Raw genomic sequence first — 17934 nt, 5'->3', positions numbered from 1 at the left:
ATACCTTACTAACCTCGTTTTCTCGGTCCGTACTGTAACTTACGGATCCTCATTTTTTTTCCCGTCGATTTGTGGCCTACACACTTCGTGCTTGGGCCATAAGTGGATGGGAAAAAACTTGGTTCGTAAGTTAGTGTACAGACCTCAAACTCAGTTAGTAAGGAGTATATCCAGAGTATGAAAAAATACTACATGTTAAACTTTGACCAAACTTTTTGTACAAACCTTTACTTAGGTGTCCTTAGAGTGCGCATATTCACAGTTATGAGCGCAAATACACTAGTGCACAGATTGAAACTGTTGGATATTGACTATTTTTATCCATCGGATAAAGTTATCTGGCCGCCTGGTTGGGTGCCCAAATTGCAATCAATGTATGACATAATAGACTATAATTATTTGCAGCCAATGAAGCCATTGATTGGTCAAAGCCGTGAGTTTTGCCCACCCATGAATTTTATCCTTTGAAGTATAATGTGGGATGACACAAATACTTAACCTGAACTATGGCCAAGTTACGGTACTCGAAAATCCTGTCACCCAAAGTGATGTCACCCAACACCAAAGCAATGTCGCCTGAAATTTATCGTCATGTTGCCCAAGACCCAGAGTTATTTCGTCCAAATAAATGTTTGTGTGCAATAATTGAAAATTGCACTGACACAGTGATTTCAATGTGTGAACAGAAGCATTGATACACATCAAGCTACCTGCATTTAAATCTATTGGTTTTTATTGTAAGCCAGAAAACAAACAAGGCTACATGCATTCATTCAAACTTTTATTTCAGTGATTTCAAGGTGAACAGAAGCATAGGTACACATCAAGCCACCAAAGTCTATTGGTTTTTATTGTGAGCCAATAAACAAACAAACATTTGTTTCACTGATTTTAATTTTAACTTTTTCCAGCAATCTGAATAGAAGCTTGTGTATAAATCAAGCTGCTGATAAAATTTTGGGTCTCTGGCAACGTGATGGTAAATTTCTGCACAGCTTTGGTTTCAGGTGACATCACTTTGGGCGAGATGACTTTCGAGCAACGTGGCCACTTACCACTCAAACCAGGTGCCCATCAGAATTCTCAAAATGAAAAGAATTGTTTTCGATGATAAGTGGGAAACATTTTAGTAAGTGGACAGGGATTTGAGGTAATCAGTGCACTTTGTGATATTATAAGAATACCTCCTGGATTATAGGCTCTAATAACCATCTCATCACAGAATTAGCCCTTGTTGCCTTGTTTAAGGTAAAATTAATTTTCTTTTTGAATTATAGGCTTTAGAATAAAGTTACAAGGGCAAACTTTACTTTAGACAAAAGAATATTCAATTGGCAGGCATTTTGGAACATTGGCGAAATATGCCACGAAATTACTGCTATTTTAATGATTTTTGCTTTTATTAAAATGAACCCTTTATTGCCTTGTTCAAAATAAAATATTAAAATGGAATCCATTTTGGAATAACATCTATGTGATATTAGTATCACCCAACTAGTGGACTAATCCAAATACTACATTTTGATTGACTACGCTACTAGGGGACGGTATTAGTAATAGTCCTCGAGTAGTGAAAAGTGTGATGCTTTCTTTCGTTTTATTCCCAAATAAATATATCTTCAACTTGTATTTGCTAACTTTATTATTGCCTTTTCTGTCTGACTAGTTGGGTGATGCTAAAACAATTTGACCCTTCGCCCTCAAGGGGCAAGGGTCAGTAGCCCATTCGGCTTCCCCTCATGGGCTATTGACCTGTAGCCCACAAGGGATACAGATCTAATTGTTAATTAGTGCTTTTGATTGGTGGGTGCAAATCCATATTATGTGGTAGGCGCAAGTTGTTGCATGAAATTCACTGTAAAATTTGTTGCTTTTTTTTTCACGCAGGCCTCGAGAGAAGTCAGTGCTCTGGACTCTTCTGAAATTTACACTGGCTATGGTTTTACTACCAATCTCCTGTTTTTTTATTTCCAAAAAACTTGTCTTTGAGGGTAAGTCATCCTTGTAGTGGCAGTGGAATTAAACAGGGCCCAGTTCCTCAAAAGCTGATTCACACTAATTAAGTACCACTGAGATTTGAATTTTTTCTGTCACAAAAAGCCTCAAACCATTGTCTCCTGGGATTGATACTTCACAGATTTTGCTCTGTCTAATGACAGACAAATTTACTCGTCAACTGAGAGCGTCCTGCGGGAAGCCTGAGCTGAGGAGTCCCTGGGTTAACAATGTAATTTTAGGCTTACGGAAAATTTAACTCTCAGTCAAAATTGAAGGCTAAAAGTAGTGTGGAAGCTCTTTTTGAATCAGTAAATAAACTGCCTCCTTTGTCCTCAACGTCAAAGGAGGCAGAGAAGATAGACCCTGGGAACGAGGTTGATTCAACCCGACAAAATTGGTTCTTAATCCCAAGGGAATGAAAACTTTCCCAAACATTTCAACTAGAGGTGTTAAGGAATTAAATCTTTTACTGGAAATAGTGTATTGAAACATAGAGTGTTTCGGCCATCAACCATGGCCTTCATCAGCTAATGCTGGAGGTCACGTGATCTGGACAGATCACGTGACAGGCGACTATGAACCTTCTGTTTACGTGACAGGCGACTATGTTTCAATACACTATTTCCAGTAAAAGATTTAATAGGCCATTTCTGAGTTCATGTGTACCTCCTCTTCAAAGCGAGTCTAAGTGCAAAGTTTCTGTTAATTGAAAATTAGGTTTCATTCATATGTAAAGTAGAACTAATTACCATCACAAAAACTTCGCACTTAGACTCGCTTTGAAGAGGAGGCAGACATGAACTCGGAAATGGCCTATTCCTTAACATTTTACAAAACTGGATGACTGAAATTGTTTATTTATTTCAACTAGAGGCTCAGGGTACAAAGTCTATTGTCTATGGCCAATATGGCCGCAGCCCAAATAAGGCCCATAAATCGAACTTCAGAAAAATCAATTGAACACTGAAGGGGATTAAAGTATAAGGAAATCAAGCATACACAACTTAATCAAACTACTGAGAACTGATAAGAAATACTTAAAAATGAGTTGAATTGCAAATATAAATTGAACCTTGCAATGAATCAAGCACATCAACCGTTCAACCACTTCACTATTCATTAACACGTTTATTTTCCTGATTTTACATGTCTTACATTTCTAACACAGCCATCTTCTGTAGAACCTTCTTACCAACCCTATGGTTGAAATTAGCTTCAATGAGGGAACAACCTGAATGCATGAAAGGTCACCTTACACAGTTAGTGCACCTAAATTTGTTCCTAATGTAAAAAAGCAAACATGTGTCACCATTGTTACCCAGAATTTCACTTTGGTGCCCCGTGCAAGCCACATAAACTAATGGCAGAACTAGCAGTGACCACGATATGAGAGGCTTGGGTGTATTCTCACTTTTATGTCACAAATTGCTTCCAAGAAATTTTGCATTGCAAAGCAGTTTGTGACATAAAAATCAAGAATAGACCCATGCTTCTTACATGTATTTCACGGTCATGGGTCCAAATCACTGCTGGTTTTGATGATAACTTTGTATGTCTTTCTCGAAATATGGAAAGTGAAATTTTGAAGTAAGAATGTAAAACATGTTTGCTTTTGGTGGGGAGATTAATATTGTAGACGAAAAATATTTAACTTTAGATGCACTTTAAGGCAGTGTGACCCCAATCAAGTGATGACAGATTTTTTTTCTTTTTCGCCATCAGATATTTTAGCTTATCCCAATGGTTCCATTGGAGCAGTATCATTAACAGTCATAGTCGCTCATGTAATCATTGGCTTGTACATCTGGGTAGCCATTAAGGAGGAGGAAACACCACAGCAAATAAAAGAAGATTAAAGTTAGTAACAGTGTAAAGGGAAAGAATGTACTGTTCAAGAGATGAATGAACTCCCCACATTGATTCAGAAGTAAGCCTTTTGGGACAATCCTTGCGTTCTATTTGATGTCATCTGGGACGGCTGTTATTATCAGTGGACAAAGATTCTGTTGCCGTGCTGCTGTCATGAAATTTATGAATCCTTTGGGAATTGAACTCTACTCTTATTTTGTTTAAGAATGTCCACTAATCGCTTTAAAAAAAAGAGATATCTCAGCACATGGCATCTTTAAAATTATTGTTTTATGTAACATAAAACTGATGTAAAAACCCTGGCATTAGATAGAGTAAAATCTACGTTGTATTAAGGTTAACTCATTGGCACCTGAAATGCCATAGGACGCTCCCAGTTGATGAGTAAAATCATCTGGCGTTATACAGAGTAAAAGCTGGTAAGTCTGACTTCCAGGGGTCAATACTTCCTTAAGTTAAATACTTGATTTAAGAGCAACAAAGTTACACAACAAATTGATGAAAAATGCCATTTTTAACACACTCCTTCAAAGGCATTCATTAAAAAAATTGTCATTAACCCACTGACACCTCAAATGCTGTAGGACGCTCCCAGTTGATGTATAAAATCATCTGGCATTATACAAAGTGAAATCTTAACGTTAAGTCTCACTCCCAGGGGTCAATGGGAGAAGCTCACTCCCAGGGGTCAATACTGTCTTATCACGCAGCCTACGAGTTAAACATGAAGTTATGCAACAGGCATTCATTAAAAAATTAATATTATTATTTCTTATGCCTTAGAAATGTATACATGTACTCCTGATAATATAAAGTGAAAAAATATAAGCATAACGATCTCTTTTTACAGGAAAGATGCCTGCTTTCAAACGAGAAAATTCTTTATTTCAAGAACTAATACCAACACTTCGTGTCACAGTAGTAACAAATTTTAGGTGATGTCATCAATATCTTTTTTTTACCGATTTGCCTCTGATCGTTTGGATGCTTTTAAAATATTTATGGTCAAAGTTTCATCTTTGTGAACTCATATAATCTTGATTTATTTCCTAAACATTTAAATTATAGATATTTATTGTGAAAAAGTTGAGAAATAGTTTGAATCGTAGAGCCCAGGTTGTAAAAAAATCTGGTAAAAATGAGCAGCAACTCCCACAAGCCATAGACCACTTTCATAAATGGCAACCACTTCTCCATTCTTTTGTCTTTATGTTAATTAGACCTACTGCCTCATTTTGAAACAAAAATCCTTTCGAAATCTGCTTGTCATATCAAGGCTAGAAAGGCTTATTAGCATTAAAGCAGAAGAACATTTTATTTGGCCGCCATTATGAATAAGGGCTATTAATTATCATTTCAGATTTTAGAGCGAGTTTCAATTGAGTGTCATAAAACCAAACCCAAAGTAATTACTTTGGCCAATCAAAAAGGGCAGAGACAACCCAGTAAACCAATCAAAACTCGAAGTAATTACACGTAGCCGACACAAAGCGCGGTAAAATGGGCACGCGCGAGCCACGATTGGTTTTGGTGTCACTTCTGATTGGTTGAAAAAATGACACGAGAACTTTGAAATAATAACTGAGTGAAGTAATCATAATTAAACCAAAGTAATTATCTAATTACTTTCGACACTCAATTGAAAACCGCTCTAATACAAAACCAACTGTTGGTTTTCAATTTTATTAGGGAAAAGTTGTTCTTTTGCCCAAACCCCTGCAAAGTTCTCAACCTCTATCAAACTTATATTAAAACCTTCAATAATTTCCAGTGGTTTATTTCTGGTAGTAATTTTGTCAGAGTAATATCCTTTATTAACTACTTAATTGTTTAATGTTTTTGAGATGCAAGCGATTCCTTGTTAGACTGGTCTGTTCACTTGAAAATGACCTGGTGAATCATCCTCGAACTCATCTTCAACCATTGTTGGCATCCCTCTAATCTGAGAATTGAATGATTAAAATTAGGAAATTTCTTTATGGATGCAATTAGGTTTTCAATGATTCTGAATCACGGCAAGAACATTGACTGAATGTACCAACCAGTAAGTGAGCAAAGAAATAAATGCTTCATTGGCCTTTTCACGAGGAACATTTCAAGACTGACAACTCAAATTGTTGTGTAGGGAACTTATGACTGTGCCGCGATGATTTATGTGATGTTTAATGAATGTGCAGGAGTGTTTTGTCGGGTTTAAAACTGTGAGGCAAAAACAAGTGGTTTTATACCCAACAAAGCACGACCTGCAAGTTTATTGGATGGCTTCAGAAATATTCCGCAGAAAGTGTGTCCCTCTGGAGTTCCGAAAATGGTGCAAAATGTGAGGGGAAAGTATTAGTATACAAGAAAAACAAGCTGGGCCTCATTACTATTCTTTATGTAAAGAATTCTAATGAGGAGTGTTTTATCGAATTTAAGAAACGGTCCAGATAAGAACGATAGCAACAACGGCAACGAACATGTTGGGATTCAATTGGTATGCAAAAAGGTGATAACTTTTCTATTGTCTGTACTTACTTCTGATTGGCTTAATTAAACAGCAAACGGTTAACAAACCTTCATAAAGCAGTATTATATTCATCCTTACTTTCCAACCATCTTCCATCTTTCATCTGGTCTCAGTTTAAATGAATTCCACAGAAATCGTATGTGGGGAACATGTAAAATTGTAAACGTTTCTTGGCTTTTGTTTTCAACTCTTGTGATTGGTCAAAATCTTTTAACACAAAAAAACACCCTTTCAAAGTGGGCTGTAAATGAATTTTATTGCGTTAACTGCCTTCCTGTAGGTTTATGCATTCTCTGTGTAAAAATGATAACATTCCTATGTGGGGAAAGCCCCGTTGCCGCATAACAAAGGAAATTGCTATCCACCTTACACGGATCATTACTTAAAGCCCATGCACATGACGTTTTATCATTGTTTTGGTAGGCTGTTTAAGCTCAGAAATAATTATTAAGAAGTTTTTGAAGTTTTTTTTTAAGTACTACGAGTTTTTTTAAGTACTACGAGTATTTAGAATCTCTGTACGATGGCCAATTTACATTATCAACTCCGTTGATAAAACCAAATTTTTGTATAACATGCTAACCACTGGGTGTGGCCATGAGAATTAAAGGGAACTCAATTTGAAAGGCCGTTCTACTGGGTTCAAATCCTTCTTTGATCTATACCGGGCAAGATTTCTCAACCTCGTTTAACACTGCTGCACTGTAAATAGCCGAATAATTCCCTCTTTTTTTCCCAGTTGAGCTTTTAAACCATGGTTTATGTCTTTGACAGGTATTGTAACTTTATAATAATCCATATTTAACAAGGGAAAGTGCATTAACGATACAGTCTGTTATAAATCATATCAGAGTTCCTCTTGAAAGCATAACAATCTGTTCTTGATGACAGTGTCTCGCATAGCTTACCATGGCATAGAATTCCGCATCTCTCATTTGTATGAAGTACGAATAAACACACAGTACAAGGTATATCTGCAGAAATTAAATGGCATTGATGTAAACAAGTGGGCTCTGTCATCTTACTAGGAGTTCTTTTATGGTTCATGGTTTAGGATTTAGGCGAAAACGCATTTCGAAGCACTTGAGATCACATATATAACATTCCTATTAAACTACAATAATGGACAAAAGTGTTGGGAAGGTAACTTCATTTTACAGATACCCCCCTCCCCCTTTACCTGAAGAGCTCCAACATTGTTGGATTTTCCAGGGGAAAAAATGGTGAGTTTTCTTACCTGAAGAACTCCAACATTGAATATGGGGGAGGGGGGCCACAAGAGCATGGTATTTCCCAAATACTTCAGCCAATAGTTGGAAAAATCGAATTAGGTGTGAAGTGAGCTGATGCCCGCAACCTTCCCAACAACTTTTGACCACGATTGTAGTCACTGAAACTAATTAAACTACTTAAATTAGTTTACACAGAACTTATATCAAAGAAAATTGTACCTTCCAGGCAGGCTCAGCAGAAATGGGTAACGGAATATGGCATAGAAGACGAAAAGTGTATTAAGTGGCATGAAACTTACCAACTAGCTTTTAAGTGCAGTACAAGCACAAGACTTCTCGAATTCCAGTTCAAGATTCTGCACAGACGAATAGCAACTAACGAATTCTTAGTTAAAATCGGCCTACAAGACGACCCAAACTGCTCCTTTTGCAAAGATGAACCAGAAAAACTTAGTCACCTCTTTTGGGCCTGTCCCAAAGTGACTGCTTTTTGGACCTTCTTAATACAACGCTCTATTTCGTCTCAGATTATTCCAGAAAACTAGCAATTCAATCTTCTTAGAGCACTAGGTTTGATGCCAGATTCCTCCAAAAATCATTGTCAAATGAATTTTTGGCTCCTTTTAGCAAGACATTATATCTGGATTTGTAAAAACAATAAAACGCTACTAAAGGTAGAAAGCATTTTCAGATGTCTTAAGTCGATCTATCTATTTGAACAAAAGGCTGCGGACACCTTTAAAACGAAGTGGGAATTACTGAAAACTTTAATTTAGAAAACCCTTCTTTTCTTTCTTGCTTCTTTTATTTTGATAAGTCCCTAGACCAATAAATCCTTCACTGCCTTTTCGCAACAGCCTTGCAAACTTTGATTTCCTTTTCAGTATGGGGGGTAATGTATACTGTTTTTACTGTAAATATGTAAATATGTTTTTCTTGTAAGAGAAGTTGTTTGTATTTTGTGTGTGTGTGTAAAATAGATTATTAAAAAAACATATAAAAAAACTACTCACTGAGATAATATGTAAGCAATTTTAACAGGATGTGATCTATCCATTTTAAAAGGCCTTGTCTAATACTCACAAAATGGCCAATTTCAAGTTTTCAGTAATTCATTTTTACGTCTCAAACCTTTAAACCTATACGTGACGAAAAATACCTTGAGTACGCTAGTATAATGCGTACTGAAGAAAAGAAGAAAAGATCACATTCTCTTTTGGTCCCACATAATACAAACACGATTTTGGCTAGTAAAGGAAGGCTAAAATGACATGGCAAAGCCCATTTAGTGTTTTCCTATATTGGCTAAAAGACAATTAAAATTAAGAAATTACATCATACCATCCATTGTACTTGGACTTACCGAGACGAGTAACATGACGGCGTTTGAGATATCCACAGACCAATTCAGCTGTAAGACAAAGTTAAAAAATGATTGCAGGCAGTTGAAGTGTGTAAGACCGAAAATGGAAGAGATGCTGAAGTTTGCCTTGATAGTGTGATGTGTGTGGTTATTTTATCTAAAAATTTATTCGAAAGTGGGTGCGAAATACAAAAAACCCATAAGTTTGCGTCAAGGTAAATGCCCAAAACCTCACCAGTGAGCAGATGTAACAAAAAAAAGCTAGACTAAGATAGAAAAATTTGGTTTTATCAACGGAGTTGATAATGTAAATTGACCACCGTACAGAGATTCCAAAAGCTGACGTTTCGAGCGTTAGCCCTTCGTCAGAGCGAATCTCTCGAAGGGCTAACGCTCGAAACGTCAGCTTTTAGAATCTCTGTACGGTTGTCAATTTACAATATCAACTCCGTTGATAAAACCGAATTTTTGTATACTACTTCCCCACCGACGCAGCACCACAGTTTCTTTAGAAACTACCCCCTTCATTCCTAAGATGGAAAATATCGATTAACACTAACTAGCAGATATCGTGTCAAGAAGTCGCAATATTTTATTGCTTTTAACCTTAATTTGGCGTCATTTGGGGCAAATTATTCAAATTGCATGGATAGTACTTGACATTTCCCTTTTCGTGTAAGTTTGGTACACATGAGTAGATCAGTGCCTCACTGCGACCTTGCGACCAGTTCCGCGGACCAAATCACCTCTTGTGAACGACACATTTCCTTCATTAGGAGACTTAGCACACGATGACAGCAACCGTAAGTGAGCTGTTTTCCTATTTAACTTGTCTTGACACTGCCATATTCGTATTGTTAAGTATCTTTTCACTATAAGAGACGATTAGATGATTCTGGGAGAGACCACTTGTCCTGACATGCGAAATGTTCGGTTCCGGTTTCCGACCGTTGCATGCTTGAAAAGGAACCTCCACTAAAACGACAATTAAAATAATAATGTTTACAATTAAAGTTGTTCAAACTTTTTCAAATGAAAGCGTTTATATTCGAAAAAAAATGAATTTAAAAAACGCTTGTTTCAGCTTTCAAATTTCCCGGGCACCCCCATCTTGAATAATTGTGACGTGTCGTGGTTGCCCCATTGTTCTGACACAAAAAGCGTTTGTTAATTATTCAAGATGGCGGCGCCCGGAAAATTTGAAAGCCAAAACAAGCGTTTTTGAAATTCATTTTTTTCAGATACAAACGCTTTCATTGGAAAAAGTTTCGACTATTTTAATTGTTAACATTATGTTCTGTGGTTTACAGTTATTTTGTTGTTTTAGTGGAGATTCCCTTTAATTAACCTCCTTATTAATAGGACTCTCGTTCCCTACGGCTAGTTTCACGAAATCTAACAGCAACAGCTTTGAATTTATGGGACAAGTTTCTTCGGGGTGTAAGAGACTGTTTTGTCTTTATGACAGACCGTAAATACGAGGGTCGGAAATTTTGTTGTTTGGCGAAGATGCGTTTTGGTAGTTTAGAGAGATACGACTACCTTGACGCGAACACATGCGTAAAATATGATAACAGCAATCGAGAAGAGCTCTTCTAAGCCGGCCCACAGCATCCAAGGACACAACAGCCATCGCCAACGCTGAAAGGGGAGAACAAAAAATTAAACTGATAAGCCAGGATCTCCCGCAAAAGCCTCGACTGAACCAGCATGTTACATGTGTGCTAAAATTAAAATGTTTTTCCATGAACTCTTGGGGCCAGAAACCTTAAAAGCTCACTATCCTAGCCTACAATCCTGGCAAAAACGTCTGGGGACACACCTCTTGACCTTTTTTAGTAGATTACGTCTGTGGTACGTCTAAATCTGAGCCACCACAACACCCATTGGGAAGTTTCCCCTCATATGTTTCCCCTCATATCACACCCCCTAGACAAACTTTGAAGACCACACCTTGCATAACACTTTCATACGAGTCTCGAAGACCCAAAATCATTAGAGTCGATGGGAAAATCTTGCGAGGGGCTCGAAAGGAAGGCTGTAATCAAGAACATAAAACAAAAAGCTGCTACAAACATAATGATCATGATAAAGCGCATTTTACTTTTGCCTTGACGTTTCGTATGCTACAACATACATCTTCAGAAGTGACGGCTGAACAAATTCAAATATGATATATATAAAATTAAGAAGACTGGTAACTAGAGAGAATAAGATAAAAATAGTAAGATAAATAGATAGCAGTGAAAACTGGCCGTTTAATAAAGCCACAGTTTTTCACTGCCAAAGTTTTCGTTTAACTCTGCTTTAAGGTCACGTATTCATAAAGTTTCCTTTATTTACAATGCAAATCAGAGCTACCATTTGCTAAAACTTGAAAATGGTCCCATTTTATGTTGTGACCTGTTTTTTACTGCGTGATCTGCAATCAAGGAAGTTTGACTGATGCCTTTGAGTGCTTTGAAATGATCTTTTTTACGGTCACGAAAGCAAAGTTTCGTTTTACCAATGTAAAACTCATTGCAGTTCCAACAAGATGCCTTATAAACAACTTTGGATTTTTGTGATTTGCACCAACCAGTAACCAGTCTAGTCTCTCTAGTTACCAGTCTTCTTAATTTTATATATATCATATTTGAATTTGTTCAACCGTCACTTCTGAAGATGTATGTTGTAGCATAGGAAACGTCAAGTCAGAAGTAAAATGCGCTTTATCATTTTGTTTGTTGCCGCTGTTTGTTTTTTTGTTTTTGGTTAAGTTGAAATGGCCAAAGAGCAGGAAAGCTGTAAACTACAAACCTTATAAAGTCCAAGAAACATGAGAAGAGACACTTCCATAGAGATCGCTGCCGCAAACAACTGAAGAATATTTATCACTTGGATAGCTATAAAAAGTGAAATGCAAACGAATTATTCAACGCCAAGTTTTTTAAAATCTCATTTTGGCGCATGGTTCAGCTACGCAGCTATTTTTAGAGGGGCACCTGATTGGCCAGTTGTAATGACGTAATGAAATTTTAAATATGCGCGGCTTTAGCAGCTTGTGAAAAAAATGGCCCCCGTAGTAGGGATCACGTTCGTCGACGAATCTAAGAACTTTTATTTTGAAAGTTTTTCATATATTTCTATTTACAAGATTTGGACGCTGCGTGGGCGTGACACAACGAGAAAATCTCCTTGAACAAAATCTCATCCTCAGCCTCTTCCCGGCTCTGGGGCCCGTTTCTCGAAAGTCCCGAAACTTTACGGGCCATTTTCGGGTGTCACAATTTCCTTTGTATCTCAAGAACGGAAAGGATTTAAGTCATCAAACTTCACAGTTATTTTTCTTTTTATTACCCAAAAGATTAACTTTCCAAAACGAGCGGTTGGCAGTTTCTCAAATGGCTTTTCAGGCCCGAAAAGTTTTCGGGATTTTCGAGAAACAAGCCCCTGGAGCCCGTTTCTCGAAAGTCCCGGTAATTACCGGGCCCGTTAACTCATCGGGACCGTCACCAGGAAACTTTATCGGGACCGAAAGAGTGTTTCTCGAAGCACTCGTGAACTTCCCCGGTACTTATCGGGCCCAATAAAATAGCAGGGAGTTACTAGGCTCTTGCGTGCACTTTACGCTCGTCCTGAAAAATGGGAGAACGACTTGGTACTAGACCCGTATGACAAAACTTGTAGCATCCAGTCTTCCAACCGAGCGCTGTGATGTAACAAAGATAGTTTGAAATAGACCTTATTCACGATCGTTCTCTCCCGCCCCCACCCCCTCTTGGGTTAGGGAGGAGACGGCTGAATTTCAGATTATAACAAAGATGGCTTTTGAGGCGATGATCTTCCATCGTTCGTTTTATACCTTCAGTAGCAGTTGAAGGCTGCCTTTTTAACCTCAATGGCGGGAAATGTTTCGCAAAGTATGCTTAAGTGGCGGGAGAGTTTTTCTTTATTCACGCTTTTTGTAAGCAACCTTTTTAGTTTACTCAGGGAAGCAACGCTTTTTATAAGTTCAATATTACGTACAAGTTCACAGCTCTATTTCTCCTTTTAAGTGAACGTTGAGGTCACTCCCCAGAGTATTTGCGAATACCCTCAATACAGGGCACGAGTTACAAAAGGAAACCTAGTTTTAACTAATTTCTCTTAAAGTTTTCCCTGTAGAGATTTACCAGAATGGATACCGATATAATAAGGTTTATTTTTTGGTTATCAATTTTTGGATTATGGCCGTTAGAATGGCAACATCATATCTAAGGACAAGCAGATAAACTCTTTTTTTTTTGACCCAAATTCCTTAATATTTATAATTTTCTTCGGTGAAATCTTTTTATCTTTTGCCACGTTGTGGAAATGATAATGCCTGACATTTTGAAGTGGTAAAAAGTCAAGGTTGTTCAAACGGTTTTGCCAATATTCTGTAATTTGTTATTTTTCTAAATATAACATTGAAATAACTAGTTCAAGTTAGAAACGGAAATACCTGGTTGAATATGGATCCGGAGTAAGGAACAATGGATCCAGAGTAAACTTTGGAACCGGAGTAAAAATGTTCGCTAAAAATTTTGGATCTAATGACCGGATATTTTGTGGCAAGGTAAACACAATTTATTTTAACTAAGGAAGCTTTAAGCACGAGGCATTTTTGAGCCCCGACAGAAACCGGAAGTGAACATTTCGCAAGCCAAGATATTCGTGTCTGAAGCTAATAGTCTGCATTAGGGGAACGATTCTCAACAATATGTGTGAACGAAATTATTTATGAAATGAATCCTATATTGAACTGCGGATATGAAATCAAGTGAAGCTATGATCCTTGCAGTTACGAACCGGTAATCATCGGAAAATATCTGTACGGAAGACGATTTGAGATCTAGAATTTTCGGAACACTTGTAGTAAAATTTCTTGCTTGCCTGCCTGTCCTAGGGTTTTCGAACATCTAAAACATGGTATAATTTCCCATTTTTAACGGATTTTTACCCTAAAAAGATCACCTAGAATTTTCGGGAGCCTTTTTTCTGGCTGAAATTTTCGAAAAGGTAAGTTTTGATCCCTATATTTTTCGGATCACTAGACTTTCATCTAGGGAATCCGAACAGATGAAAATTTTTAGGGAATAAAAATATGCCAACATCTACCGTTTGAATACTAAAATAGTTTAACAATGCTATGTTTAAGTGGTTTTGAACTATATCCTCGTTGGGTGTCCCTGTGGTAATGCGCGTACCAACAAGTAACCTGAAGGAGGCGGTTAAAACAAACTGATATTGCTCAAGTATTTAACTTATCTGTGTCATTCAGATATGACACATTATTAGCAGCCTATATTGCCCAAAATGATGACCCAGAATCTATTTATATTACTCTTGAGTGAATGGTAATGAAAACAGAGCACAAGAAACGAAAATAGTTATATGTCGTCAACTAAACATGAAAACACTTACTTTCGAATGAAATTTTTAACTGCTTCGTCGCCCCTTCAGTCATTCTTTGACGAAAATCCAGATTAAACCATTGAAGATAAAGTCTAAGTCCACCAAGGAACTAGGCGGGAGAAACAAGAAAGACAGCAGCTTTCAAATTCCTTCATTCATAAGGAAATACAGAGCAAATCTTAAGTTGCTTTTACCAGACTGACAACTCCGCAAATCCAAGATCCTTCCTTGACAGTGAAACAACATAGAAATGTTTTGAGAACCATCTTATTCTCCTTAGTTGGCAATGCGACCATTTAATGAAACTTCTAGCCTTTCGTTTTAAAAAAAACCAATATAAAGCCTGTTATTTATTTAAACATCACGTGCACAAGGTTTCAGTAGAAATATTTCACTTTCGTGGAGTTGGTTTACATTAAGGCGAAAATAGCTTTGAAGGGAAGAGGAAACGTCAATTTTATACATACATAATTTTTTTCTTCGTTTAAACTCCTAAATTTTCTTCGTTAGGGATTTTAATATTGCTTCCCGGTCAACGCTTTCAACTTCCGGTACTTACAGTATGACATTGCGTACTTTTCTAAAAGATTGCGTGACTGCGATCAAAACGCAAATGGCGGCGATTCGGAAGGGTGTTACTATTGCCAACTGCAACATTCAGCGAATATCTTCTCTATGTAGGCAGAGATATTCTAGATCAGTACCAGTGTCACTTAGATTTTGCCAGAGGCTCCGTTTTTCATCAAGGTATGGGAAAAATATAAAATTCTTTCTGAATGAAAGAAATGTACATTGGAAGTGCGGGGAGAGATTTTACAATTGCAAAGTTTGCATATTTATGTCACTCTATAGAGACAAATGAAATTTAGCAAAAATGTCTCTCTATACATATTACAGAAGCGAAGGACTTTGCAGTTAGTTAACTGCGAAATGTTCGTCTACATACATAAACGAATCAGTGACTTCGCAATTAATTAAATGCGAAATGTACATAAGTGCGGGTTGTTAGAGTAATAAGCAGGGCGTACCTAATCGATCGAAATCGATCATCGAAAATGTAATCGATTAATCGATAATACTCGATATTTGTAGATGGATTAGTCTATTTGATCGATTGAAATCGATACTCACAATTTTTTTGTCACATCGGTGGAAATCGAAAATCAAACACGCGATTTGATCTTATCATACATGCACTGCATAACACTTACCTTCAAGCTTACCTTCGAAGCCGCTTTGTTGATAAAGATGATGTTACTTTCTCCAATGGTAGCGACTTTTCTGGTTTTTTTTTTTTTTCACCAGGATCACCGATAAAATCCATAGCTAATTACGGAAATCAATCAAAATCGATAGTAACAAAGACGCGAGTGATCGATTTCTATCGATTTCCGATATTAATCGATTAATTAGTATCGATTACGATCGATTACGATCGATTTCAATCGAGTATCGAAAATATCGATTAGGTACTCCCTGTAATAAGTAAATGTAAAGGTTTAATGATAAAAGTAACTCAAAATCAATGTTGTTCGTGAATTCAGAACCGTAACATGCAAACAACTACTAGTTACGTGTTTACAAGTATTTGCAGACTTCTCTCTCCCCTAGGATTTCGTCAAGAAGAAAATTTAAACCTTTATGGTGTAAACAGCACATCCATGCCCACCCTTCCAACTTGAGAAAACTGTGGAATTCGGATTTCTGTTATCACTGGGTGCAAGAAAGCAAGCATGGAATAGTAGAATCAGACTTAATTCACCCAGACTGTGTACTCCAGAATGTCACAGCTGACAAGGAAAAAATGAATATTGTATGTGTACTGATTACTTGCAGGGTTAAGCCTAGCTTTATGGCTCCAGGGTGAATGATGTACCAGTGAAGAAACAGGCCCTGGTCCATTTATTTACATATTGCGTATTTTTTCAGTACTGTTAGACCAATAACAAAATTCCTATTTATGGATTAACAATATGAGTTTTTTCCAAATAGTCTCCATAGTCATGAAAAGCTCAAATTCAGTTACTGCCAAGGACTGTCTTCACAGCGTTTTCTTGGCGAAACAATTGGGCAGAGATTGGATCAAACAGTGGATAAATTTCCTGACAGAGAGGCCTATGTTTGCTGTGAAGACAACAAAAGAGCAACTTTTGCTGAACTGCAGAAGGAGGTGAGAACATCCCTACACATATCTCAGTATAGGTCATTTTACAGTTGTTTCGCAGCTCAGCAACCTAGCCTATAACTGGCTGCGAGGCTGCCGGTGACCTTGTATTGATACAGCACCCATACACCTTATTCCAAAATGGCCGCCATTTAAATATTCTTTTGTTTTTATTCAAATTAGCCCTTGATGCCTCGTCCTTAAGCTTAAAATTCAAAAGAATATTTTATCTTGAATGAGGCAACAAGGGCCAATTTGTATCCGCATAAATCGGTGGCCATTTTGGAATAAGGTGTATTGCTTTTGTCATGTAAATAGCCCACTTTTGACATGTATTGAAATTCAGCTCTAAACAAAAGGCATCATCTCAAGGCTCTGAGGAATAAATATAAGGATTTATATGAGTTTATTCCCCAGAGCCTCGAAATGATGCCTTTTGTTTAGGACTGAATTTTAATATATCGAAATTGGGCTATTATGTTGTTGTAAGTCCAATTATTAGCATTACAAAAGCATGAAGGTTTGTATCAAGACAGAGTCATCGGCAACCTCGTTTCCATTCTTAGGCCAGGAAACTTAGCTACAACTGTAAAATGGTCTATTTGCAACTGACAATAACTCTCAAAATATGATCTAACATTGATTGATAACATAATATAACTATTGATGTTAATGTTGTAATGCACCCGTGGGAAGGATTATAAACTTGTTGCTTAGCAACAGTTGAGATTTAGACAACTAAAAAATCAGAGTCCTAGCGGGAAAGGGGGCTGCAGTCTGCTGGTCTGTGGGCTCTGCAATGTTATACACTTCAAATTTCTCAGGGTCGTAACCAGGGTTTTTCAAAGGGAGGGGGGGTCACACTGTGTCAAACAGAGGTACTCACCAGATTGTGACATTTTTGCCACTTGAATATTGTTGGTTTTTTGATTAAAGCCTTAAAAAGGGGGGTGCATGGGCACCCTAGGACCCCCCTAGTTACGCCCTTGTTTCTCAATGCAACTATTGATGTTAATGGTGTTATGTGCCTGTGGGAAGGATGACAAACTACAGTGCAGGTGATATTAGTCCATGGGACACCCATCAAAAAACTATGCAAACTGACTGGTCTATTCCTTTAAAACTGAATATTTTTGGGTATTTTAAAAATGTCATTTAACATAGATAAATATTGCCCCCCGTATTGGTGATATCGATCTGGTTTTTATCAGGGATTTGGGATCGTATTGCGACATGTAAGTCAGTTCAGTTCTATTGTTGTGTTCTTCAGTTATACGGCATGTTAATTTTGTAAGCACGATTGTCTATTATTTCATACGTTTAGTTGTTAACTTTCCCCTCCCGCCCTTCCTTTTGTTGTTGATTGGATATTATTATTATA

General features: G+C 37.3%; 3 protein-coding genes across 4 annotated transcripts in view; 2 read left to right on the top strand and 1 right to left on the bottom strand.

Moving 5' to 3' along the window:
- Nucleotides 1-5633, top strand: part of LOC138017021 (vacuolar ATPase assembly integral membrane protein vma21-like) — a 6678-nt gene extending 1045 nt beyond the window's left edge. The window contains exons 2-4 of the mRNA XM_068864225.1: nt 1888-1991; nt 3721-3855; nt 4718-5633. Of these exons, the coding sequence (XP_068720326.1) occupies nt 1888-1991; nt 3721-3854 (238 nt within the window). The 3' untranslated portion in view covers nt 3855; nt 4718-5633. The remainder of the gene's footprint in view (nt 1-1887; nt 1992-3720; nt 3856-4717) is intronic.
- Nucleotides 4116-15746, bottom strand: LOC138017020 (uncharacterized). 2 transcript variants are annotated; one of them, XM_068864224.1, is made up of 7 exons: nt 15601-15746; nt 14399-14498; nt 11771-11856; nt 10514-10612; nt 8972-9019; nt 7285-7350; nt 4116-5809 (listed from the first exon to the last, which is right to left on the bottom strand). In XM_068864224.1, exons 2-7 carry the CDS (start codon nt 14439-14441, stop codon nt 5729-5731), a joined length of 423 nt encoding a protein of 140 aa, XP_068720325.1. In that variant the 5' UTR covers nt 14442-14498; nt 15601-15746; the 3' UTR covers nt 4116-5728. The 2 variants fall into 2 exon arrangements, with proteins under 2 accessions (XP_068720325.1, XP_068720324.1); XM_068864223.1 differs by lacking the exon at nt 15601-15746 and adding an exon at nt 14584-14721.
- Nucleotides 14978-17934, top strand: part of LOC138017018 (medium-chain acyl-CoA ligase ACSF2, mitochondrial-like) — an 18952-nt gene continuing 15995 nt past the window's right edge. The window contains exons 1-2 of the mRNA XM_068864221.1: nt 14978-15136; nt 16382-16559. Of these exons, the coding sequence (XP_068720322.1) occupies nt 15003-15136; nt 16382-16559 (312 nt within the window). The 5' untranslated portion in view covers nt 14978-15002. The remainder of the gene's footprint in view (nt 15137-16381; nt 16560-17934) is intronic.

Source organism: Montipora capricornis, chromosome 9 (genome assembly GCF_036669925.1).
Source record: "Montipora capricornis isolate CH-2021 chromosome 9, ASM3666992v2, whole genome shotgun sequence".
Lineage (NCBI taxonomy): Eukaryota > Metazoa > Cnidaria > Anthozoa > Scleractinia > Acroporidae > Montipora > Montipora capricornis.
Note: the sequence above shows the minus strand (reverse complement) of the source record. Positions and strands in the feature narration are given on the sequence as shown.